The sequence below is a fragment of the Petromyzon marinus genome, chromosome 28 (genome assembly GCF_048934315.1).
Source record: "Petromyzon marinus isolate PM22_M1 ecotype Great Lakes invasive population chromosome 28, UKy_Petmar_22M1.pri1.0, whole genome shotgun sequence".
NCBI classification, from domain to species: Eukaryota; Metazoa; Chordata; class Hyperoartia; order Petromyzontiformes; family Petromyzontidae; genus Petromyzon; species Petromyzon marinus.
In genome coordinates, this window is record NC_133694.1 from 12,344,258 (window position 1) to 12,369,666 (window position 25,409).

The window sequence follows — 25,409 nt, forward strand, 5'->3', positions numbered from 1 at the left end:
TAAGCCACTTCGTTCAGCTATCATTTGCCGCAGCCGGGCCGCTTCTGAAAAAAGAGCTAGATGGCATCTCAGTGGGCCCTACCTGGTAATATGAAAAAAAAATAGTTTAGTTGTAGTTTTTAAAATACCAAATGGGGTCAAGCGCCGGCCTCTTTCTAGGACCGCGTGTCATCGTTTGACTTTAACTGGAACCAGCAGAAAAGAAAAGTGAGCGCTGACACTCCGTTATTGGTCCGGAGCCTGTGGTGGAAATTCCACATTCCCATGGCAGCGATAACCACCGTCGATTTATGACAACGCTGGTAGCTGTTCTATCGACTCTGCGAGGCATGGCTGAACTAGACCAAAGCTTGCACGAAGTAAACAAAGTGCAAATCAGGAGTGAAGTCGAGGAGATATGCCTTCGCCAAGGCAACTCACAGTAACCTCAGAACACGTCTGAATTTCCATCGACACACCAGCGTGATGCCCCCCCCCCCCCCCCCTTCATCATCCGTTTAATCAACTTCACGTTGTCTCGAAGGTGTGATGCCTGCGCTGCGGGGCACCTTGTTCCAATCACGTCATCGGTGGGGGGGTGCGGGAGTGGGGGGTGTGCAGGGGTGCGGGGGTGGGTGCGGGGGTGGGTGCGGGGGTGGATGCCACCCACGACCGGCAGGATGTGGCTGGCGCTGGACGTGAGATTACGCGAGGCTCAACGTTACAGTCAGCGTACAAACCGCACACTCATCCGATTAGCACAGCTGGCTACGTACGGCGCGAAAGAAATTCAGCATACACACGTGCGTACGGGCAGACACGCCTGCGACTGCATCTGTGGGCTCGGTTGGCGAAGGCTTCTTCCCCTCCGCCCAAACACGCTGCGACCGCTGCTCCTGCCGTGTTGTTAGCCGTGGCCAAGCAAAACGGGGAAAAAAAATCCTCAACACATTCGTCAACAACGTTGTGGCCCACCCCCCACCTCCCCCCCCCCCTTTTCGTGGGGACAGCAACACAACAGGCGCAACGTTTCGGCCCCATGCCCCCTTCACTCGTGACTCCCCTGGGGACGGGCCGTGTCACGAGCCCTTGAATTGAACGCCGAGCGTTCGGCCCAGTGCGTTTGTGCACCCTGTAAGAGTGGCAGCACCTTAAGAGTGGACGAGCCCCAGTAGGGGCAGGGATCGCGGAGAGAAACCCAGACGGCTTCGGCGAGGATGAAGGCGCTCGCTACCGAGGGACCTGCCCGCTAGTCCCGCGGCGGCAAAGCCTCTTCTCTCACACCGCGATCTCGCTTGAGCCAGGGCCAAGCAGTCTGTGGAGCCCACAGGTGGTCGCTGACTCATTCAACGCTCCCTCCCGTCAGGGACAACCTCTCACCAACAGGACGCATTCCTCGCCACCGCATCATCCTCATCATTGTCGTCGCGTCCCGGGAGACTCAAGGGTCTGGAAACCAATTAGGGGTAATCGTCTCCTCTGCATCCAGCAAGCCGTGGCTCAGGTGCTCACTTGGCGAATGAATCACTAAACTTGTGCTCTCAGCCAGGAAGAGCCTCGTTGAGAAGCTAAGATCTTCTTTTTTGGGAGGGTCCTGCTTCAGAATGTTTCGTCCAATTCATTATTTCTTTTAGTTTTTTTTCCGCCGAGCGTGCTCGACAAGGTAGCCAACGGCGTCAAGGTCGCGAGATGGAGAGGTTCACATCCCTCGGAGGTCTCCCATGAGTGAGCTGAGTGAGCGGTGACATCCTCGGTGTGCCGGAGAATGGTTCCGGGAGATGACGTCACAGAGCTACTTCCCAAGTCCACAAAGTCTCCTCCGGTCCACGGTGTGCGGTGCGCGCGTGATGTCTTTTGACCTCCGGAGAAAGAACGATCATCACGTGAAACCCAGAATTTGAGCTCTCGTTTGAAAAAAGAAACTAATAGCTCAGTGGGGCTTTACCTTGTAAGATCAAACATTGTTTCATTTGTGTTTTTTTTTTCTCAAGAGATTTGTTTAAACTTTTTGGTACATTGCACTCCTATCGTGTTTGTTGTTGTTGTTACGTTCTGACCTGCTCCTACTGAACTTTATAGCTCGTGGGATTCCTCCTGCAGTATAAATATTCATATTAAGATGTTAAAGTCCTCAGAGTTGAAATACCCCCTCATTAAATATCACATCAATGTTACCATCGCGTTTTTACTTGTGCAGTCATTGGTGGCCAAGCCCTGAGGCCATCAACTCTCGTTTATTCAGGGCGGTTGCCCCAGGTTATGAACACAGAGATCCCAGTGGCACCGGCTGAGCGCGGCCCGGTTCTACAAACCAGCAGCCTGCGAGCCAGGTGGAAGGCCGCATCGCGATTGCACTCGTCTGGAACGCACGAGGCATAGCGAGTGAGCGCTCAGGCGGTGCAACTGCACCCGCTGGTCTACGGGACGCGAGGGGCGGGCGGGGGGGGGGCACCGGGGAGGGAAACTGGACGACGGGGGGAGAAGGGGTGGGGGGGGGTTCGATTCCTTCTACCCAGGGCCCATGCCAGACGCGCGGCACCACCGCCAAAATGTACGAGCGAGACGGTGGGGGCCCGCCCTGCTCGGGCGCGGTAAGTAGTCCCAGGCCCACTCTGGGATGCTGCTCGTTCGAGCGTTTTATCCCACGGGATGAAAAACTGGGACGACAAGCCATCCGTGGGGGAGGGGGGGGGGGAAGACCGCCCAGCCTTGGCAAAAAGCCACGTCAGCAACCTACTTGCTGTACTGCCTCATGCCGGCGCCTCTTTGTCTTGCAAGTGGTGGTTGTCTCGATCGCATGGTCTCAGCGTGGTCTCAGCGTGATTCACGTACAACCGCTTCGAAGCCGCCGGATTACAGGCGTGTCCTGCCTCCTTTGATGAGCGTGTTTAACCCGGTAGGCTCCAAAGTCACCACCACCACCACCAAGGCTATAGGCGGAGACTATGAAGCCTTGCACGGGAGTGTGTGTGTGTGCCTTTGTTTACTGCAGTAGTGTAGTGGTTAGCGCGCTGCGCTATAAACCCGACGACTCAAGTTGGATTCTTGCTCACGGCCACCACACCAGTGACATTCAGCCGGACCGGTCCCATTCGAGTACTGGTAAATATTGTGGGTTTACCATCCAACACATCAGTGTGCTGAACAAGTAACTAATTGCCACGTCGTGTTTACGTGGCCGTGTCACGTGGTGGCGGGTTTAAAGACACACTTATATTCACGCGATCGTGACCTAAAGAATAACTCGATTCCTCTCGAGCACCAAACCGATTCCCAGCTCTCCACGTTGTGGCCACACATTAAACTATTTTTTAGCAGGTAAGACCCACCACTGAGCTAAAAGCTGTTGTTCACGAGGGACCCGGCTATCATAAATGATAGCTCAACAACGCAGCTTACCATGTGGAAATTTACAGCAGCCAAATCATCTCAACGCGTGACGTTGATTCTAAACGCGGAGGGGAAACGGGAGGACCTAGAGAAAAATCCACGTGACCACGAGGCGAGAGAGACACGCAAACTACAAATATACAGGAGGTGTCAGGGTCGGGAATGAACCCACCGCCTCCTGTGTACCAGGCGAGGTCACTAACATTTCCTAGCCACCGTGGCGCCACAAGGACCGTGTGTGCGCAGCAGCGTGTGCTTCGTGTAACGGCACGGACAGGTAACGGCTTGCATAGCCACAGATCCCTCCTCCTCCTCCCTCCCTCCCTCCCCCAGCAGATTACGGCTTGCACACAGCCCTCCTCCTTCCTGCACCACCTCCCTCCCTCCCTTAGCGAAGACAACACCAAAACGCGAATGTGCACGAGTGCACGACCGCCTAGGGCTGATGTGCGTGACGGCACGTCCAACGCAGCTGACGCAGCTCGCGGTTTGCATAAACAGCAGCAGCAGCACGGTGACAGTGGCAGCTGCAGTGGCAGTTGCTGCAGCAGTGGTCGTGGCAGCAGCAGCAGTGGCAGCAGCAGCAGTGGCAGCAGCAGTGTCTGCAGCAGCGGCAGCAGCTGCAGCGGCAGCAGTGGCTGCTGCAGCAGTGGCAGCAGCAGCTGTGGGTGAGGAGGGGGACCAGCCCGGGCGTGCCGCTCGCCGTGCCGCCCAATCCCTCCCCCCGTGCTCCGCCGAGTCCTGGCGTTTTCGCTGTCGTGACCGCGCGCCGCAAACCCAACCCCACACACCGGCACGCGTTATGGGCAGCGCTTTATTTCATTTGTACTTTCTGCAGGGCCATGGCCGTTATTCGCCTTGCCTCACGCGCAGCTTCTCTCCACCCATTCATTAGGGCGCCGCGGTTGGCGAGATGTTAACCACCTCGCCTGGTGTACAGGAGGTCGTGGGTTCGATCCCAACCCCGACGTCTGTATATTTGGAGTTTGTCTCTTTCAGCCGGTGGTCGCGTGGATTTTTCTCTGGGTCCTCTGGTTTTTCCCTCCACATTTAGAATCAACATCACGCGCTTGGAGTGTTTTGTTGGCTGCTATCAATTTCCACGTGATAAGCCGCTTCGTTGAGCTATCATTTGTGGCCAGGTCGCTTCTGAAAAAGAGCTACATAGCTCAGTGGGGCCTTACCTGGTAAAATAAAATGTTTTTTGTCATAGTAAGTCAATATTTTTGGTGCAAGATGGCTGTTTATTTTGTTAACAGTGAATGTTCTTTTCTCTGGGCATTATTTATCTGTGTTGGTTTTATCCCTGCAGAACACGACTCCAGCGGTTCACGTTTGTACCTCGTGTGCACCGATTCTCCTGAACACGCAGTCGTAGGAGGCTTTCGCGACTAAGTCTCTATTATGAATAAAGAATAATAATATAAATATTTACTTGGGTTAGAGGGCTTAAATCAATAGGGCTTGTCACGTAAACAAAACGTGCCAGTTCGGCGGAACGTCACTGTACTCGAATTGTAAATGGTCGTGGGTTTACTCTCAAATAAGACCCGTGCGCCGAACTAGTAACTCATTGGCACGTTTTGTTTACGCGACAAACTTTACTGATTGGCTGTGTCGCGTGGTGGTGGTGGTAGTGGCGGCGGCTTTAACGACACATTTATACTGAAAGCGAACTAACTCAAAAGAAACCTCGATTGTGGATGATACCACCCCCCCCCCGCTCACGTGTATCCTGCCCGGGATGCTTCGCTGCAGTGCCCACCGCTGTGAGGTTGGCACCAAGGGGCAGCCAGTAACCATCTCAGGCTGTGTGACTATCTTGGCGGGGTGAGTAAGCAACACACTTCGTCAAACACACACACATGACTCTTGTCGCTTTGCCAAAACAAATACGTAACATGTCTCTCAAACAGCAAAATGACATTATGAACCAATGTTGAATTATATATATTATTATTTTATTTTTCTACGACCCCACAGTTCCCCATCGGACGGCACAAACAGATTGTGTAGAATTCCCTGACGTCGCAACAAACAGGTCCCCGCCGAGGTGGTCACGGATGGCTCTTGGCCAATGAACGCCAGGAAAAACTCGGCAGATGATGAAACTCAAGAGACGTCAAAAGCTGACCAGGGTCTTGCCTCTGCTGTCAAGTTGGAGGAATCCGATGAGCTATGAAGCTCTTTTCACAGGTGTCCAGTACGGAGCAAATGCTGCCAAAACAACGCTGGGGTCCTAAACAGCCGTTTGGGTGGATGGACCAAGAAATAAAATCAAAACCTGATTTAATGGATTATATATTAGTATTTGTTTAGTAAAGTAATGTCTCGCTGTGTGTCCTATGGCATGGAGCTTCAATCTTTGCCACCAATATGATATAGCCTGCACCGAGAGGGATGGCAATCACGGGGTGAGGCCTTCATACAGCAGTGGATGTAATTACAATGCACAATTGTTAGGGGGGGGGAAGGGTAATCTGTTGAATAAGCAACTCCATGTTCTCGAATCCCCAGATGGCATAGAAACTCGTGCAGCGGTTAGCGCTACGAACCCGGCGACCCGAATTCATTTCCTGCTCACGGCCACCAACGTCAGTGACGATTATCTGAACCGGTCCTGGGCCTCCGCTAGGTCGACTCAGCCTAAAAAAACATCGTAACTGGGGAGGCAAAGGTGACCGGGCGTGGTGCTGGCCACCCCTTACTTCCTCGTGTGCCGTGGCGGCCTTCAGAGGTGCTACTCGCTAACAGCACTTGCCCCGCACGGCTCTTAATTGTTGCCCAAGGCAGCGATTGGCCGGTTGTGTCGTTCACCGCAAGCGGAATGGGGGGGGGGCTCCACATTTCCGCATGGAAAAGCCCCGAGAGAGGAGCCGCTACGCCAACTCGGCAGCGTCGCTTATGCCCGAACGTCCGGACAAAGCCGGCACGGGCAAAAGTCCGCACGAAGCCGGGGTCCTGACAATCAAACGCGCAGCAGAGTCACTGGTCCGCGTCCATCACCTGCCCACATCTGAACCCCAAATCTGAACTGGTTTGACACCGTTTAAACTGGTTTTAACCCGTCGGCGCTGGTTTGGCGTGAACTACGGACGATGATTAATTTTTTTGATCGACGGTGCTTTTCTCTCCACGCCGTCACACACTCGCCACGGTGGCTTAGGGGGGTGGGGGGGGGGAGCAGCCTCAGGGCTCAAAGCCAGGAGGACCTCAGCTGCCCCGGCTCAGTGTTGTGACAGAGGCATCGGCCTCTCTGCCCGTCACCCACTGCCGCACACGTGGGTAGGGGCAGGTGGGTACACGGAGCAAGAGAGGCCTCTTAGGGGTCGTCCATAAATGACGTCACGCGATTTTGACCGATTTTTGACCCCCCTCCCCCCCTCGTCACACGGCGTCACAAAAAGTCAGAGCCCCCCTCAAATATGACGTCACAAAGCTCTGCCCCCCCCTCCAAAACCATATTTCCATTTTGAAAATAAAACATGCTTCAAATCGCTTTAAACTATTGTCATTGTAGTGCGTATTTAATGTGGCGCTGCACTCTGATGTTGTAGAAGAAAACATTTATTAAAAAGCATAAAATTCACTTGAAAATATTCAATGTTCAGAATATTATATTGAAATTCTCTTATAATTATAAGATATTAAAAGTAATAATAACAATTTTAAAAAAATCCACAGAAAGAAAAGCCCTGGTATAATCATTTAATTAAATAAAAATGTTTAATGACGATCATTAAAAAAATGTATGCTTCTCCATTCTCCCATGGAGAAGCAAAATGCTCCTTCATGGAATAAATAAAATGTGACCTTAGTAAATTTAAATAATCAAATAGTTAATAATGAAAAGTAATCAAAATCAGTTTTGTTATAACAATTCTATTGTTTATATTTAAAGTTGCGCATTTTGATGTGACGTCACATTTCTCAACCGTTTCCCTCCCCCCCTCGTCACACTACGTCACAAATGTCTGACCCCCCTCCCCCCCCTAAGTGTGTGACGTCACGACCTGGAGAAGGGGAACGGAGAAGCGAAGGAGCGAGACACTTAGCACACAACCTACACAGACAAAGTGCATGTTCCACTCGGTGGCTACGAGATGTTAACCACCTCGCCTGGTATACAGGCGGTCGTGGGTTCGATCGTAACCCTGATGCCTGCTGTAAATTTGGAGTTTGCGTGTCTCTCTCCCGGCGGTCGCGTGGATTTTTGTCCGGGTCCTCCCAGTTTTTCCCGACACATTGAGAATCGACATCACGCGTTTAGAGTAATTTGGCTTCTATGGCCCTGTGAGCCATTCGGCTCTTGAATCGGGTGCAACCGCAACAAACAAAAACACCAACAAGAAAAACATCTTAAAGTGACTATGTGACTGTGCAAACAGAAAATCCACGGAGAGAGAGAAACAAGCAAACTCCAAATATACAGCAGGCATCAGAGTTGGGACCAAAACCCCGACCTCCGGCATACAAGGCGAGGTGGTTAACATCTAGCCACCGTGGCGCACGTGCGTGAAGCACGCGTAATTAGTAAGGGTTCAACGCCTACATTATTTTTTAGAACTTCGAGCGAATTCGCCGGCGGCGTCGCACAAAGAGAGGCGCCCCCGTGACCACTGAGGAAACGCGCCAGTCCCCTACCGGCCCGCAGAGTCTCCCATCGATTCTGGACGCCAAGAAGGCTGACCCCGCGCCGCCGCCACGGCCTGCCGGGCCCCCGCGCCGGCACAGTTGCGCCGAGCAAGTCAATATTGTGATGGCTCTGTTTTACCCCCAGTTGCCACAGAGGCGACCTTCTACAGAGACGGTACAGCGGGACCCCACGACCTAATCCTGTCTGGGCAACGCAACAGAACAAACTAAACGAGGCCTTCGCGCAGGCCGGCTTCAGACTGGCGAGCGCGCTGTCCGACCGTTGCACGATTGTGGAAACGGGCAAATTGCGTACGGCGCCGACTTCGATTGCGAGTGAAGTTGTCGTAAAGAATCGACGGCTCGGCGTTGCGACTCCTGAGAAAGGGGTGAACGGGGGACATTTCTTGAAGCCGTGGAATTTCCAGGTGTGTGGGGCATTGACAGAGGACTCAAGTGACATTTTTTTTTTGTCCCTGGCACGACGTCAAATTTCTTGTTGAGGGGGCGTTTCAAAGGTTTTGAGTCAAAAGTGTGTAGATGATATTCTTAGTTTTTTCGGTAAAGTCACGTTGAAGAGAAACAACAAAATAACAAAATATATATAAAACAATAAAAAATTCTCACGACGTTTCGACCATAACTCAAACGGTCATCATCTAGTTTTCTTGGTCGAAACGTCGTGAGAATTTTTTATTGTTTTATATATATTTTGTTATTTTGTTGTTTCTCTTCAACGTGACTTTACCGAAAAAACTAAGAATATGAATTACTGCAGTCACGAAAGCTTTAAATCAAAAGTGTGTAGATGGTTGTGTAGATGGTTCGGAGGCTGTGTTGGGTCGTACGCATCGAAGGTGAACCTGGCCCAATGCTCATCGAGAGTTGCCGCTACGCGGTAAGGTAACACTGCGGGTGGCACGGTGGCTTGGAGATGTTCACCACCTCGACTTGTACACACCAAATCGTGGGTTCGATCCCGACCCTGACGCCTGCTGCATATTTGGAGTTTGCGGTGTCTCTCTCTTTCACGGTCGCGTGCATTTTTCTCCGGGTCCTCCGTTTTTTCCCTCCACATTTTAAATCAGCATGCGCTTAGAGTATTTGGTGACTACAAATTTTCACGTGATAAGCCACTGCATTGAGCTATCATTCGTGGCCAGGTCACTTCTGAAAAATATCTATACAGCTCAGTGGGCCTTATCTGCTAAAATAAAACATATAGTTTACAGTTTAGTCGAGAGGTGACCCATCACACATGAATTAATCTCGCAGTGCCATGGCCCGTGTGGCAATCATGTTGAAAATCAAAGATAAAAATAATCTTTGGGTTGCCATGCGGCATTTGACCTCAGCACTTAAAGACGGACGAGGGCGTACAGGGTGGGCCAGCGGTAACGCTTGCGTCTCACAACAAGAGCCCCGGGTTAAATCTCGACTCGGGCGCCTTGACGCGTAAAGTCAGTATAGGAGTACATTCTTCTCCCCTGTTCTGCATGGGTGTCTTGCGGATCCTCTAGTTTTCTTGTGCATTGCAACTGGTGTTATGGCCAAACATCCCCAATGCTGAAATCTTACCCACAAATTACTCAATCACACACAGCAGCAGCAACATCACCTCCTACTGTGACCAACTTGGCAGGACGCTCATGAAACGCATTCACGAGACGCTTTCTGGGTAAACAAACACAACAATAATAATAATACGCCTGGCTGGACACACAGTGTCATTAAAAGCCCCCTCCTAGTCTGAAGTTCGTACGCCTCTTCCCGCCACTTGGTGACACAATCGGCACTCGCTTCACTCGCTCGATCCTGAGCATCTCGATCCTGAGCAACTAACAGATGATTCACTCTGATCCACAGCACCGCACAAGGTTCGGTAATAAACACTGATGAGGCGCCAGATAAGCAGTTACGCATATATGCTCACACACACACACGCAGCATACTGGTAACAGTCACTCTTGGCGAGTGGTGGGATCATGTGCAGATGAGTCACGGGAAGGTGTGTGTGTGTGTGCGTGACTAATCGCCACTGTCTCACACTCTCACGTTTCCATAACGTACATACGTGCGCACCGTACGTATCCAACTCTGCGAATCGGAGGTACGGGAAAAGTATAAAAAACTAAACCGAAAAAGCGGTTTGAAAGCAATGAGTTTGTCAATCGAGATGATTTCAAAGTGCATAGACTCCAGTGGCTTCCTAATATCGGAAGGAAGAGCGTTCCAGACGGCCGCAGAAACGCGTCTTAAAGCGCCGCGCGATGCGGTGACCGTCATTGTTCGACGGTCATCCAAAATCCGCGGCGAGGATGGCCGGGGTTTGCGGGAAAGACCCACCTGAAAATGATGACGCATCGACGCTTTGATGCATCAGACGGAAGAATTACAATCACGTCGAAACGCCATGTCGCGGCCAAGGCAAAAATAAATGAAAGACATATACCTAATTTAATCGCGGGCAAGAGCCCCCTAAGATTACGTGAACTGTCTGGGGGCTCGATTCATACGGAGTTTATTATGATTATTATTAATGATTTTGCAGAATTCTGGCACAAGACAAGAATTCCACAAAACGCGCAGGAACTAGTCCGGTTGTCACCATCGCATCGCCGCAAGAGACGGCATCGGCTTGGGGGAGGGGCGGGGGGGGGGCCTTCATCCGGCAGTGGATAGACCATGGAAGATGCTGACAAGGACAAAACTCGCCGGTCCAAGTGTAGGTATGGCAGCTAAGACTTCTGCAAGTTCATCGCAAGAACAGCCTCTCGTCTCTTTTAATTAACACAGTGGGAATGACGGGTTTCCTTAGCTTCACAAGCTGGGCAAGTCAGCCAGCGTTAATTAAATCCGGCCCCCAAGTGTAGTGAGTTAATGGTCTCAGAACGGTCACCGATTGGTTGAACAAAAAATTGCACGGGCTTTTGGTTTTCATTCGTTTCACCTTAAGCCAGTTGCTATTGTCTGCTCTGCGAAGATGGCAATGGATGAGCGCACTCATCTGCACCGGCTCCACAGTGCAGTCGAGCGAATGCGACCAGACAGATCGCTGCAGGATGCAAGGGGAACGCGGCTGAAGGTCCCCGAGATGCATCTGAAGGTCGCTTCTATAGCGGGGGGGGGGGGGGGGGAAATTAATCCTTTTGGCGCAGGTTCCCATCGCTCGGTTAGTGTCGAAATATAAATATGTAATTAAGCTTTTAAATTAATTAACCAGAACATATTATAAAAAGCATAGCTTTGCAACACTGCAATTATCACGTGCGGTGCACCAACAGCGAGTGCCGTCATCACTGAGCGCCGACGTGGGCCCGGAGTCGTTCGTAATTACAGTCTCAGTGTGCAGAGGAATTCCTCCTCTCCCCCCCTCCTCTCCCCCCTCCCCCCTCCTCGCAGCCTCCACGGACGACGGCGCCTCCCCTCGACACGCGGCCACAACGTCGCGCGCTTTGCAAATCCACGCCGGACCGCTGTCGCCCCGTTGCTTTCAGAGCGCCGGGCCGACTCGCGTCAACGGGCCGTGAGTCGCTGGCGATCCCTTGAGAGTCTCGACGCCGACGGAGAGCTCGCGCCGATCCGCTCCGTCCCGTCTCGCCGAGCGGCGTGCGGCCGCCCACCCCGACGGACCGCGGCGAACGATCCGCAACCCCACGGACGTCCGCTGCCGCGACTGCACCGCACGCAAGCCTCGCGATACGGCGGTACGGCCGGCCGCGGGCTCTGCCGCGGACTCCGGCCCCAAGGCCTGGAGCCGGCTACCGACGGAGGACGTTCGGGATGCCACCGCTGAGTCGGAGCCAGCTGTCGCGACGGAAAACGGCGTTGTCATTCCAAAGAGCTGACTCGGCGAGGAGATTTCATGATGGGACCGGACTCGAGTGGCGAGAGAGCGCAACATCAAAAGTGTCACGTTGGCTCATCCGGCGCGGCGTTGGGGAGGGGTGGCCCGGATAAACTAAAACACACCGATAACGCCAACCCACGTGCGTTAGAATATCAAAACCCCCGACGCATCGCTAACCAATGTGGAGCGTACGTACGCTCCGCAACGCTCATCGGGAATTCCAGACTGCTCAGTGGCAAGGAATTAATCGTGCGACTCCCGTGAGCGGATACCAGCTGCGCGTCGTTTTGAGCGGACGTGCCCCGATCGTGGAGGCGGGAAGGCATTGTTGAGCCATGAAACATACACACCCCCCCCCAGACTTTACGAGGATATAATTCCGAATTCATTGACCATTAGACAGGCAGGTTAATGTAGACTTTGGACGTAGTTTGTTGAAATATGCCACAAATCTCCGTGTGTTTTCATCTCGTACGCCATCGGGGGTTCCGACTTTGTTCCACGTGCACAGGTGCTTTTGCACGCGCAACGGTCTTGACACTCGGCGAGACTTTCCTGGGCACTATATAACACTCCGTTACGATCCACAGCCACGCACGCCTGCGGCAACCAGTGGCTAAAACATGGGGCCAGGACTTCCGATCCATCATCCTTAACCTAATATAGGCATCATCCACTCCTACCGCTACCATTACATCATAGCTACTATGAACACACTGCGAGACCAAGGTAGCCACCGGGCCACGGTACTTGCAACACCGCCGCCCTGAATGAGCGCTCACCAACGGCGAGTTTCCCAACAGTGTACGCAGGATAAGAAGCCGGTGTCAAGAAGCGCACACCGCGCGCGATTAGCCCCTTGCATGAACAGGGCCCCGGGGGCAGCCGGTGTGAAGAAGCGCACACCGCGCGCGATTAGCCCCTTGCATAAACAGGGCCCCCGGGGGCTCTCCGCCCCGGACGTGAGAAGCCACGCCGTTAGCTCCCCAGGGGAAACTCGCGCACGTCAGAGCGGCATTGCACACGCTGGGCCGCTGAGAACGGCGAGCGTGGCTCGGGCAGGGACAGAATGCCGGCACAGAAGGGACGATGGTCAGAGGGGGTCGCGATCCAACAGCGGAGAGGCCGCCAGCGGAGAAAGTCCGCCGTGGAGACGGAGCGACGGAAGCAACCGGACGGATCGTTATTCGTCCAGGACTGTCGCCGATGGGATACGGCTTGGAGAGGCATTTGCCCAGCAGCGGATTTCCCTGCAAAGGGGGAAAGCCAAACGCCTCTGGGGAACGGGCGTCTTACCCGGCGGGCACGCTCCACGTGGCTCGCTGGCGGCGAGCCACGGCGCATGTGACTCAAGGCCGCTCTGTGAAGGAAGCGAGCGGATGTAGAGTGGGATGGATGGGGGGGGTGGTGAAGTCTCAATACCCGTGGGGGATGGAGGGGTGGGGGAGTGGCCTCACCATGGTGAGTAGCGCGTGGAGGAGGATGTGGCTGCGCTGCCGCTTTAGTCACAGAGAGGTAATCATCAATTCTCTCCAGAAGCGGTGGCGCCGCGGTCTGCGTCTTGGGATAAAAATATGCACTGTGGTGGCGGCGAGCAGGCGGGGTTGAGCAGGGGGGAGGGTGAGTGGTGGGTGAGTGGTGGGTGAGTGGGAGGGTGAGTGGGTGGGTGAGTGAGTGAGGAGTGGAAGCGGAAAAGACTCAGAGACGCTGTCCTACAAAGACAAAATTCCCCCGTAGAGACTCAACAGACCGTTGGGGCAAGCGGTGTTAGCGAGGACCACCTCCGAAATCCGGCAACGGCACACGAGGGGGTGGGTGGCCAGCACCGCCTTTGTCTCCCCAGTGGCGACGTTTATACGACCGCACCGTGTGCCCCCCTACGGGGCGACATCGGCCACGTGCATCGGAATAAACGTCGGCAAAGTGGAACAATGGACAGGAAAACTGACGAGGGGGGGGCGGCGACGGGTGCCCCCCGGCGGTGGGGGGGGAGCACCTCTCACGGCCGGACGCGGTGTGCGAGAGCGCGAGGCCACTCCTGGCGGGGCACGGGGGAAGGCCAGCGCAGTGGGCGAGCACCTGCACTAGCGCACGTCAGCCTGCCACGTGCTCCGCTCGTACTGCGTGCTGGACATAAATTGTAAGGACGCACTCGTTACACGCAAAGTGCTTGCCAAATTACCTTGCTGATCTTGTGAAGGAGGCATAAACCATCGCGCCAAATCCAGCTTTTGGCGAGCCAGCGAACAAAGGCGGTGGTCACCGCATGGCGCGCTTTCAGATGCTCCTCTGCGGCCGTCTGGAACGCTCTTCCTTACGATATTAGGAAGCCACTGAGAGCTGTGCACTTTTAAATCTCGATTGACAAACTTTGTGATTAGCACGGTTGGCTACGTACGGTGCGAAAGAAGTTCATCATGTATATTTATGTATTTTTAAGCTGCTCAGATCAGTTCCTGAGGAAGCCCCCGGCATGTGGAGTAAAACGTCGGACATGGTCCCGTTCAACACGCGGGCAGTGCAGCCTGAAGACGCATCGTAGAGACGCACATCCGTACAGCACCGGAAATTGCACCACCCCAAAAAATGTCCACCGGGCACCGATATACAAGGGAATAGAATTGAGATTTGTACAATCGTGTCTTAAATGCAACCAGATGCTTCACTGTGGGGGGATAGAAATCAAATGAAATTATCCGCAAACACAAAGGGAGCCTTAAGTGTTGAAGCGAGAAAGGGCGTCAGGAGCAGCAGCAGCAGCAGCAGTTTGAACCGCGCGAAGTTCAAAGAGGAGGAGGATTCCAGGCAGCAGCGGCCGAGGTGCTCGCGCGTCGTCACCTTGGCGACGGAGAGGCCTTGCCACGGGTCCTTCCCGCCGGTGAACATCTCCCAGAGCAGCACCCCGAAGGTCCACGCGTCGCTCGCGTGGGAGAAGGTCCCGCTCCGCATCGTCTCCGGCGCCCACCTGCCGGCCGGCCCGAGTCCAGCGGGGGGAGGGGCGGCAGCGTCTCACAACCTCGCCACGCTGAGCTCCGCTCGTGCTCGTTGGCCGAGGTCGCTCAATGATGTTAAATATCTGTCATGTGCCCCCCCGGCCCACCCCCCCCCCCCGCTTTTTTTAATTAACTTTTTTTGTTTTCCTTCTCTACCCTAGGGTAGCGGAGTCCACCACGCTCCCTTTCCCCTAACCCCGTGAGCATCCCGCTTCGCGATTTATTGCCAGCCAGAATTTCTGTACTACCCTTCCCCATTTTGACTGCTCACCCTTTGTGCACCGGGCTCTTGTCAAAATGAAATAAAATAAAAACAATTATATGAAAAACTTGTAATTAACACGGCGATGGGCACTGAAGACGCATTACCGCGGGGGCGATTCCGCGATTTTCAGATGCCCCGCTCGGTCTCGCCCGGGCGTGCGTCACGGCCGTACGAATCCCATAACGCCTCGTCTCTACCCCGCTCCACGCCTCTCTCGTTGTCAAGTCCCGAGCGACTTCCTCTCATCTTGACGATGGGATGGGGAAAGTGCCGCGGTAACGAGATGTTAACTAGCTCGCCTGGTATGCGGGAGGTCGTGGGTTCCATCCCGCCAACTGACGCCTGCTGCTGCTGTATATTTGGAGTTTGCGGCGTCTCTCTCCCCGTGGTCGTGTGGATTCTTCTCCGGGTCCTCCGGTTTTTCCCTCCACATACAGAATCAACGACATGCGTATTTTGCTGCTATAGATTTCCATGTGACAAGCCACTTCGTTGAGCTATCATTTGTATCCGGGTCGCTTCTGAAAACGAGCTACAAAGCTCAGCGGGGCCTTACCTGGTAAAATAAAAAGTTTAGTTTTATTGGTAGGAGACTAGTTCGCTCCACCCTTTCCCACATGGCCGTGTTGTTCTTCTCCCATAACATTACATCACACCGATTAATTCTAGAGTATGACAGACTAGGTGAGGAAGCGAGAGCCGTTCCCTCGACCGCTACACTCAAAACGTTCTTCACCGCGGGCTCGTCACGAGCGAGCCACGGCACGTCCACTCCACCCCCACGCAAGCACGTGGGGCGCAGCTGTCTGCGCCGGCCCACTCGCGCAATCTAAAATGATAAACTATTAAACTACGTCTTATTTTACCAGGTAAGGACCCACGGAGCTATCTAACTCTTTTTCCAAGGCGACCTGGCCACAAATGATAGCTCAACGAAGTATATTATCACATGCAAATTGATAGAAGCAGCCAAATACTCGGAACGCGTGTTGATTCTAAATGTGGAGAGAAAGAGCGGAGGACCCGGAGAAAAATGTACGCACAAACTCCAAAAATACATAAGGTGTAAGGGTCGGGGATCGAACCAATGACCTCCACCAGGCGAGGTAGTTAAAATATCTCGCTAGCACGGTGCCCAATCGGGTGAAAATCGAGAAGACGAACGACCTTCGCGAAACATCTCTACGCCTTACGGCAACTCGGGGAGGGGGGGGGCGAGCGACGACGCACCAACCGTACGGGAGCGGCCGCCGCCGGCCCCACGGAGCCGGGCAGCGCGGTCGGGGCCGCGACGGCGCCTCGGGAACGGCGAGCTTGGCCAGCTCGCCGCCGGATGCCAGGAAGACGCGGCGAGCCGCGGGGAGGCGGTGCACGCAGCCGCGACCCTCCAGGAACGCCAGCGCCGCCGCCACCTGCGCCGCCAGGCACAGCAGCAGCGGCGGCGGCGGCCTCGCGGGGGGAGGGCGGTTGCACCGGCGTTGGCGCAGGGCGTCCCGAAGCGAGCCGAGGGGCGCCGGCTCGCTCACCTGAAACCGGAGGGAACGCCGCCCGGCCCGGCCGTGCTTTCGTCAGCGCGGCCAAAACTAGCGCCTCCGTGAAACGTCGTGCGGTCCCCTGCGCTCAAGAGATCGTCGCGCGGGGTTCAACTTCACTTCTTCTTGTCGTACGGCCGCTGGTGTAGATGCAGAGTGACGGCTACAATTTCACATTCAGGTGGTCAAGATCAGACATCCGCGTCAGGAGCAGCGGAGTGGAACGCCGTGGGTGATGTCTCCTTCGTATTTGTGGATCAGACATTGCGTCGCCGAAGGCCCTGAGCCAGCGGTGGAAATTCCACATTCAGAATGAAATTCACAGTATCCAAGAAGACGTCAATATACGAAGTTGATGCGTTCCTGCAGTTTCGTTCGTATTCCGAAACTTTGTATATCGAATGACTTATAACATTGGTACCGTGAGGATGTGTTCCCAGCCTTCATAACGTAGTTTCATACTTAGAACACTTCATAATTTACCATTCATATAGTAAACAGACAATTTCTATTGAAAAAAATATATTCTTTCTACTGTATCATAAAAAACTGACGTAAATAAAAGGAACACAGTGAAGAAATGTAAATGCATTCTTTTTTATAGTACTGGAGATGGACACATGTATTATTTATTTAGCGATGTAAGTGCTTATTACTTCAATTAATTTTTACCATAAAAATACTGGCAATAAATCCAAACCTTTCGTAGAACGCATATCGAGGTATTACTGTAACCAGGAATACCTAATTCCCATATACCCGTGCGTAAGTGCGTGTTCTTGTAATCCCACCGTCAAACATTACGATTTTTAAAATTCAGTTTCACCGAGGGTCAAACACGTAATGCGGCTCTATGGCCCACGTGCTCGAATGCCAACGACGCATCCCGGTGGTTTATCATTTGGAATGGAACTGACGAACGCAGCATGGCTTTTGAGAGTTGATCTCTTCTTTGGTGATGCTCCCCTTGGCATCTAAACGTATTTATTTACGCGTGAAAAACCAGACTGAATCGTAAGTCTCGTTCTTCAGAGGGTCCCCGCTTGGGAAATCCGATCGTTTAACACGAGCACATAGGAACGCATATCGGTGAGGGATGGTGAGGGGATGGAACTCACCATGGTGAGGGGCTGCGTGAGCACCACGCCGTAGAAGCGCAGCACGTTGGGGTGTTCGAGCGTGCGCAGCACGTTCACGTGCGCGATGAAGGCCGCGAGGTCGTCCGCGTGCGACACGGCGGAGGGCGGCAGCAGCGTGACGGCCACGCTCGTCTGCACGTGACACATCATCATCGTCATCATCGTCATCATCGTCGTCATCGTCGTCATCGTCGTCATCGTCGTCGTTGTCAGTCAGTCATCGTCGGTCATGATCTATGCACGGCTGGATGAAGGAATCCTCAAAGTGTCCGACCGAGCCAATTTCGTTGCTCCATCTCTGCGACGGACGTGCGTTCGCACGCGTTACCCCCTTCGCCCGCTACTCCGTTGTTATTCTCGATCGCTGGCCATCATCCCTTCCCGTGGGGGGCACACAGATTCTGGGGGTGAGCACCGGGGCAACCTCACGGGGCAACCTCACGGGGCAACCTCACGGGGCAACCTCACGGGGCAACCTCACGGGGCAACCTCATGGGGCAACCTCACGGGGGCAACCTCATGGGGCAACCTCACGGGGGCAACCTCATGGGGCAACCTCACGGGGGCAACCTCACGGGGCAACCTAACGGGGCAACCTCATGGGGCAACCTCACGGGGGCAACCTCACGGGGCAACCTCACGGGGCAACCTCACGGGGCAACCTCACCGAGGGTTCTATTGGGCAGGGAGTTCTATTGGCCAGGGAGTTCTATTGGCCAGGGAGTTCTATTGGCCAGGGAGTTCTATTGGCCAGGGGGTTCTATTGGCCAGGGAGTTCTATTGGGCAGGGGGTTCTATTATTGGGCAGGGAGTTCTATTGGCCAGGGAGTTCTATTGGCCAGGGGGTTCTATTGGCCAGGGAGTTCTATTGGCCAGGGAGTTCTATTATTGGGCAGGGAGTTCTATTGGCCAGGGAGTTCTATTGGCCAGGGGGTTCTATTGGCCAGGGAGTTCTATTGGCCAGGGAGTTCTATTGGGCAGGGAGTTCTATTGGGCAGGGAGTTCTATTGGCCAGGGGGTTCTATTGGCCAGGGAGATCTATTGGGCAGGGAGTTCTATTGAGCAAGGAGATTCTATTGGCCAGGGAGTTCTATTGGCCAGGGAGTTCTATTGGCCATCGGGTTCTATTGGGCAGGGAGTTCTATTGGCCAGGGGGTTATATTATTGGGCAGGGAGTCCTACAGGGGACCCACCGGCTTCGCGCCGCCACACCTCCAGCGCCCGGTGATCGGCGCGCCGCCGAGCGCCGGTCCAAGGCGGGGACGCTCCCCGCGGGCCCCGCCCACCACCTCCACGTGCTGCTCGCTGATGATGCACGAGAGGCCCGCGCCGGGGGGCGGTGCCTCACGCTCGCGGCGGCTGGGGGGGACGGCGCCGTTGGTGCCGCCGGCGCTGCGCTCGCGTCCCGGCCGCTCCGGATTCCGGACGATCGGCACCTGCGGCCGCCCGGCGAGCGGTGGTGCCGAGGAGCCATCGCGGGAAATAACCGACCCCGATCCGCCGTCGTAAAGGCTCCGGCTTCCACATCTCACGATCCGGCTTGCCACGTGGGCGAGATCCGGATGGTGCGTATCACGGCCCGGCTGTCGCGCGGGTGACACCTGAGCGTGTGATTTTGACATCTGGCTGCTACAGGCCCGGCACCATCTCCTGGCAGTAACGTCAGCACGGCGCTTGTGCCATGCTGGGTGCACTTTGGGGCCACGCGAAGTGTGTCGAAGGCCCGCTCGAAGGAGGTCACGGAAGAGGCCCAGGTGCCGTGGGATGACCGACTTAGATGACCACCTGTGCTCCCTACTATGCCAACTGCACATGCACGCATACACACAAAGATCTCCCGTATAGACTTAACAGGCACGGCACACGAGGAGGTGGGTGGCCAACACCACGCCCGGCCGCCTTTGTCTCTCTAGTGGCAATGTTTACACACGGCTCCAGTTACTCATTTGAGGCTGAGTCGACCTAGGGGAGGCCCAGAACCGGTTCGGATAATCGTCACCGGTGTTGGTCATGAGCGGGAATCGAACTCGAGTCGCCAGGTTCGTAGCGCAGCGCGCTAGCCGCTACACTACCGCTCCCCACAGACACACAGACACATGCACGCACAGGCTCTACCCACACACACACAGAACCATCAACAAGGGGACGGACGCACGCGCACACACACCCCCCAAGCAAAAATAAGAGAGAACGTTTGCTTCCCTCCCTGAAGGCTCCAGGCACAGCAAGAGGCCGGGCGGGTGGGCAGGGCGCACGGACAAACTCGCCGTCTGCCTCTGTGTGGGCCTGGCTACTGCCACAGAACGAGGATGAGGTTTCACTTCAACTGATCGCCTTTCAAAACAAAAGCGTGCCGCCCGCCCGTTCACGATGACAGCGGCAACAACTTAACGCGAGCGATTAGAAATCCTCGACGTACGTGCGTACGTCCAGCCTACGTGCGGTGCAATTTCTGGTGCTGTACGCCTGTGCGTCTCTGCGATGCGTTTTCAGGCTGCACCGCCCGCATGTTAAACGGGACCATGTCCGACGTTTTACTCCACATGCCGGGGGCTTCCTCAGGAACTGATCTGAGCAGCTTAAAATATATATAAATATACATGATGAACTTCTTCGCACCGTACGTAGCCAACCGTGCTAATCACAAAGTTTGTCAATCGATATTTAAAAGTGCATAGCTCTCAGTGGCTTCCTAATATCGTAAGGAAGAGCGTTCCAGACGGCCGCAGAAGAGCATCTGAAAGCGCGCCATGCGGTGACCACATTGGATTGCGTGTAACTTGGTCTGCGAGTGTTTTGCAAGACGAGCAATTTTTAAAAAATAAATATTAATTTGATAAACGAGCGAGGGTCTTGCAATACGAGCAGTACGTATACGCTTTGTCTGCCGAGTGTCACGTGATCACAACTGATATATGAGTGCTTTGATATACGAGTGCTTTGGATTACAAACACGTTTCCGGAACGAATTATGCTCGCAATCCAAGGTTTTACTGTATAAATATATGATGAACTTCTTTCGCACCGTACATAGCCAACCGTTGCTAATCGCAAGTGCGGGGGGGACGGACAAACTAAACGCAAAAATTAGTTCTAGAGAAATTAGTTTTTCAATCTGGACGATTTGCAAGTGCACAGCTCCGAGTGGCTTCCCAAGATCGGAAGGAAGAACGCTCCAGACGGCCGCAGAAGCGCATCGGAAAGCGCACAATGCCGTGAGACCGTCTTTGTTCGATGGCCAGACAAAGGCTGCTGCTGCTGCTGCGAGGGTGACCAGAGTTAGCGTGATGTTGTACGCTCCTTGGCGAGATTAGCAAGGTACTATGGTTCATTGGTGGCGAGCACTTTGTGTGTAATGAGTGCGATGGATTGTCACACTGCAGGACCTCGGGAGATGGTGATGGGGGGGGGAGAAGGGGGTGACAGGGAGGTAACCTTCATCCAGCAGTGGAGTGAGCATGGCTGATGATGTCATACACAATGGTTTTAACATCACACCCCTGCGAACACAATTCTTGAACGGAATGGTGACCCTGAATCGCAACAATTCATTGCACCTCTGTCGGATTGCACATTTAAACAAAACTTTTTTTATTTTATTTTATCGGGTAAGGCCTACTGAGCTATATCGCTCTTTTTCATAAGCGACCTGGCCACAAATTATATCTTCAAGTGGGTTATCCAGTGGAAATGTATAGCAGCCAAATGCTCAAAACGCATGTTTCTATATGTGGTGGCGTCGTGCGTCAAGCCGCCAGCCGCCGCTGCTGGCGTGGGGCCATGTCGCTGCGGCGTCGCGTCGTGAACGTCGATCGCCGTGGCACTACGAGGAAGGGGCATCGCGCGCAACGACTGCTGCGGGCGAGAGAAGATGCCCGCTCATCACCTGCAACTAAGGATAGCCGACCGTGCTGAGAGTCCACTCATCAGTAAGCATCACAGCTACTTCAGGTCTGTGGTATCGAGTCCTTATTAATTACACGATGTAACACAATTTTTATTCCTGGGTAGTAAGTGTTATTTACTAATTGCGTATGTCTTAAAAGTATAGAAAATGGCTATTATTCCCCAAAAAACTTTGTTTTTTGTGACCAGGACAGTGATATTTTGAGATTTACCTATTTTCAATCAGAAAACGGGCAATTTGTGTCTTTTCGTTCACATAAAGTCAGAAAAAAACATATGAATCAAAATTAGCATGTAATTATACTAAAGTAATACAAAATTTACTACAAAAGATTTAGAAGTGAGTTGTTTTTCGAGATATACGATTAAACTGTAATTCACTTTCACGAATCAGCCCCCAAATGTAGTCTCCCATCATGTTCTCGTTATACTGTTCTTGGTAGCGGCGTTCAAAGTCCAGTATATCCTGGTGGAAGCGCTCACCTTGCTCCGAGTACGCTCCCATGTTTTCCTTGAATGTATCAAGATGAACATCAAGGATATGGACTTTGAGGGAATCCTACAGCCCATTGTGCAGTAGTTCTTCACCAGTCTCAACCAGCTCCACATAGTTGTCGACCTTGTGATTGCCCAGGAAGCCACGAACCACTGCAACAAAGCTGTTCCAAGCCGCTTTCTCCTTACTAGTAAGCTTCTTGGGGAATTCAATGCACTTCAAGATCTTCTTTATCTGTGGTCCGACGAAGACACCGGCTTTGACCCTTGCCTCAGACAGCTTAGGTAAGAAGTCTTGAAGGTACATGAAGGCTGCCAACTCCTTATCTACAGCTCTGACAAATTGTGTTATAAGGTCAAATTAGATGTGCAGTGGGGGCATCAGCACCTTCCGGGGGTCCACCAGTGGCTCCCACTTGACGTTGTTCCTTCCCACAGCGAACTCGGTCCGCTGTGGCCAGTCCCACCTGTGGTAGTGCGCTTTGGTGTCCCTGCTGTCCCAAAGACAGAGTTAGCAGGGAAACTTGGTAAAACCGCCTTGGAGACCCATCAGGAATGCCACCATTTTTAAGTCTCCAATGACCTCCCAGCCGTACTCATCATACTGCAAGGCGTCCAGCAAGGTCTTGATGCTGTTGTAATCCTCTTTGAGGTGCACCGAGTGAGCGAGGGGAAGAGACGGGTACTTGTTACCATTATGGAGTAGCACAGCTTTGAGGCTCCTGGATGAGCTGTCAATGAAGAGGCGCCACTCATTCTGGTTACAGGCGATTCCGATTGTCTCGAACAGACTGGTCACATTGTGGCAGAAGCAGAGCCCATCTTGATGGGTGAAGAAGCTGCAAAAAGGTTGTTGACGATTCCTCTGATCTGCGACTAGCACACTTTCATTCAACAAGTTCCACTGCTTAAGCATAGACGTCAAAAGCTCAGCATTGGACTTGGTGAGACCAAGATCTCTGATCAAGTCGTTGAGGTCGTTTTGGTTGGGGTAGTATGGGTTTCTCTCCTCAGCTACACTTCTGAAATTGTCATCTGGATCTACAACGTCTTCCTCGCTCTCTGACTTGCTGCTCTCTTCTAAAGACGGCTGCTCTCTCTCCGGAGGAGTGGTTACAGGGAGCTCATGGCAGTGTGGCATCGGGGCGATGGATGAAGGAAGGTCAGGATACGTGATAGCAGGTGCATTCTTGCCAGTCCGACGTTTGGAAGGGTCCACCATGGTTAAGTAGCAGTTGCTTCAGTGGTCAGTGGGTTCCCGCAAAATTCTTGGGATAGCGAACTTCATGGCTCTCTTTTCCCCTCTATACCATCCTAAAAAATACATTTATTTCACCCATGACTAATGTGTAAGAGATTCTCGCAACATTTTTCATATGTGATATTATTTTTCAATAACACTGAAAATTGTAAGACATTTTACAATTTAAAACTTTTGCAATTTTAAAAACTTTAACAAACTTCATAACATAAAATTCCAAGCAACAATTGTCCATCTTAACCTTCCAGAGTTTTTTTACATTGCTCGCAGGTGAAATGAGGTGCCCAGGGTTTGTCTTGATCCCCGACAGGCATGCCAAAATATGCCTTGTAGGCCTCACACATCTTAGCAGATGCTTCCACAGAGTACTTTTTCACTCTTGTCTTGATAAATTGGCCGCAGACATAGCAAAACGCATCTGCCGGATGCTTGCAGCCTCTTGATGCCATTTCAGAAAAATGCAGATATGTATCCACTTAGGCAGCTGGAACTAAACTGAACTGGTGGGCTTAAGGCCCCTGTATTTATACTACTATTTATATTACTGGAAAGTTCTAAAATGTTCTAGAAGTTACTCCAAGTGTACTCAGCACTGAATCTATCCAAAATGTTCTGGAAAATAGGTACATTTCTAAATATCACTGTCCTGGTCACAAAAGCAAAGATTGTTGGGAATAATAGCCATTTTCTGTACTTTTGAGGCATAAGCAATTAGGAAATAACACTTACTACCCAGGAACCAAAGAAAATTGTTACACTGTAATCTTTCGGAGAGCAGGGCGATCCACAGTCGAGCGGAGTGTTTGTCAACTCGTGACTTTTGGTTTTCGCCGAACAGTAATATGATGAGTCATGCATACAACACCTTCACTAGTGTTTGATATTGGGTTGTTTTATGTTGATTGATTTTGCATTTACAGCATTGCCTGAATCGCTTTTCGATGAATGCCAATACCTTCGTAACAGTATAAGTTGCATCTTAATGACCGGTATTCTGGCTTTTAGTAAATAAGACACTTGCTTGCATTAAAGTCGAGTTCCCGTGTGCGTGGTTCACAAGTGCACTCAACCAATCCATTGCATGCGACGATATCAAAAGGAATCTGGTGTCCATGAGGTTTCTGTCGTTATTCAACTCTACCCTAGACAACGAAGACACCCAAATCATTGACAGATACCATGTGGAACAACTTAGGCTCACAGTGACATCACACTTATCCCTCCATTTAAGACCGAAAGAGGAGGATTTCTTCACAATTCTGGCTGTTGCCTGATGATGCTGGTTTTTGTAATTACTGCCAAAACTTTACGCTACTCGAATTGTAAATGTTGTAATGGGTTTACACCCCAACACACCGGTGTGCTGAACTAGTGACGAATTGGCATGTGTCGTTTAGGTGAGAAACCTTACGAAACTGGCTGCGTCGGGTGGTGGCAGGTTTAAAGACACATTTATATTTACTCGATCCCACCCAAAAAACCTCTATTGTGGAACAAGAGACGGCCATTGGCACACAGCCGCCCGGGTGTGGTCTCCCGAGTTACCAGACATGTGACTACGTGCAATGAAGAAGGGCCATTGCCTGAAACGTCGCGGATTATATGTATATTATTTTCTTCTAAGGCCACAGTGCTATTTAATTTCATTGTTAACTGTGCTTGTGCACCACCGCCGAAGCAGCATCAGCAGCAGCAACATAGTCACACAAGTAGTGACATTTTTTAGACAACGTACCGGTACCTATGTACTCGTGCGTGTATGTTGAACGTCTTCCGCACCGTACGTAGCGAACGATGCCAATCGGAGGTGAGGGGGCTAATCAGAGGTGCAGTGTGAGGGTAGAGACCTCGTGGAGTTCCACACTTTGCCCGCTGGAGATGCCCGCAGTGCCGTGCGTGGCAACAGGCTGAGCTAGGGCCTGCCGAATTGACGTGACGATCGGTTCCCATGACACACGACAGGC

At 52.7% G+C, this 25,409-nt stretch overlaps 1 protein-coding gene across 1 annotated transcript in view; it reads right to left on the reverse strand.

The window, feature by feature from the left end:
* The window catches only part of LOC116947032 (activated CDC42 kinase 1-like), a 323,232-nt gene that overhangs the window by 110,826 nt on the left and 186,997 nt on the right, over positions 1–25,409 (reverse strand). Inside the window, exons 3-6 of the mRNA XM_076070334.1 lie at positions 18,977–19,219; positions 17,763–17,915; positions 16,343–16,638; positions 14,693–14,819 (exon numbers count right to left, since the gene is read on the reverse strand). Coding sequence (XP_075926449.1) covers positions 14,693–14,819; positions 16,343–16,638; positions 17,763–17,915; positions 18,977–19,219 — 819 coding nt within the window. The remainder of the gene's footprint in view (positions 1–14,692; positions 14,820–16,342; positions 16,639–17,762; positions 17,916–18,976; positions 19,220–25,409) is intronic.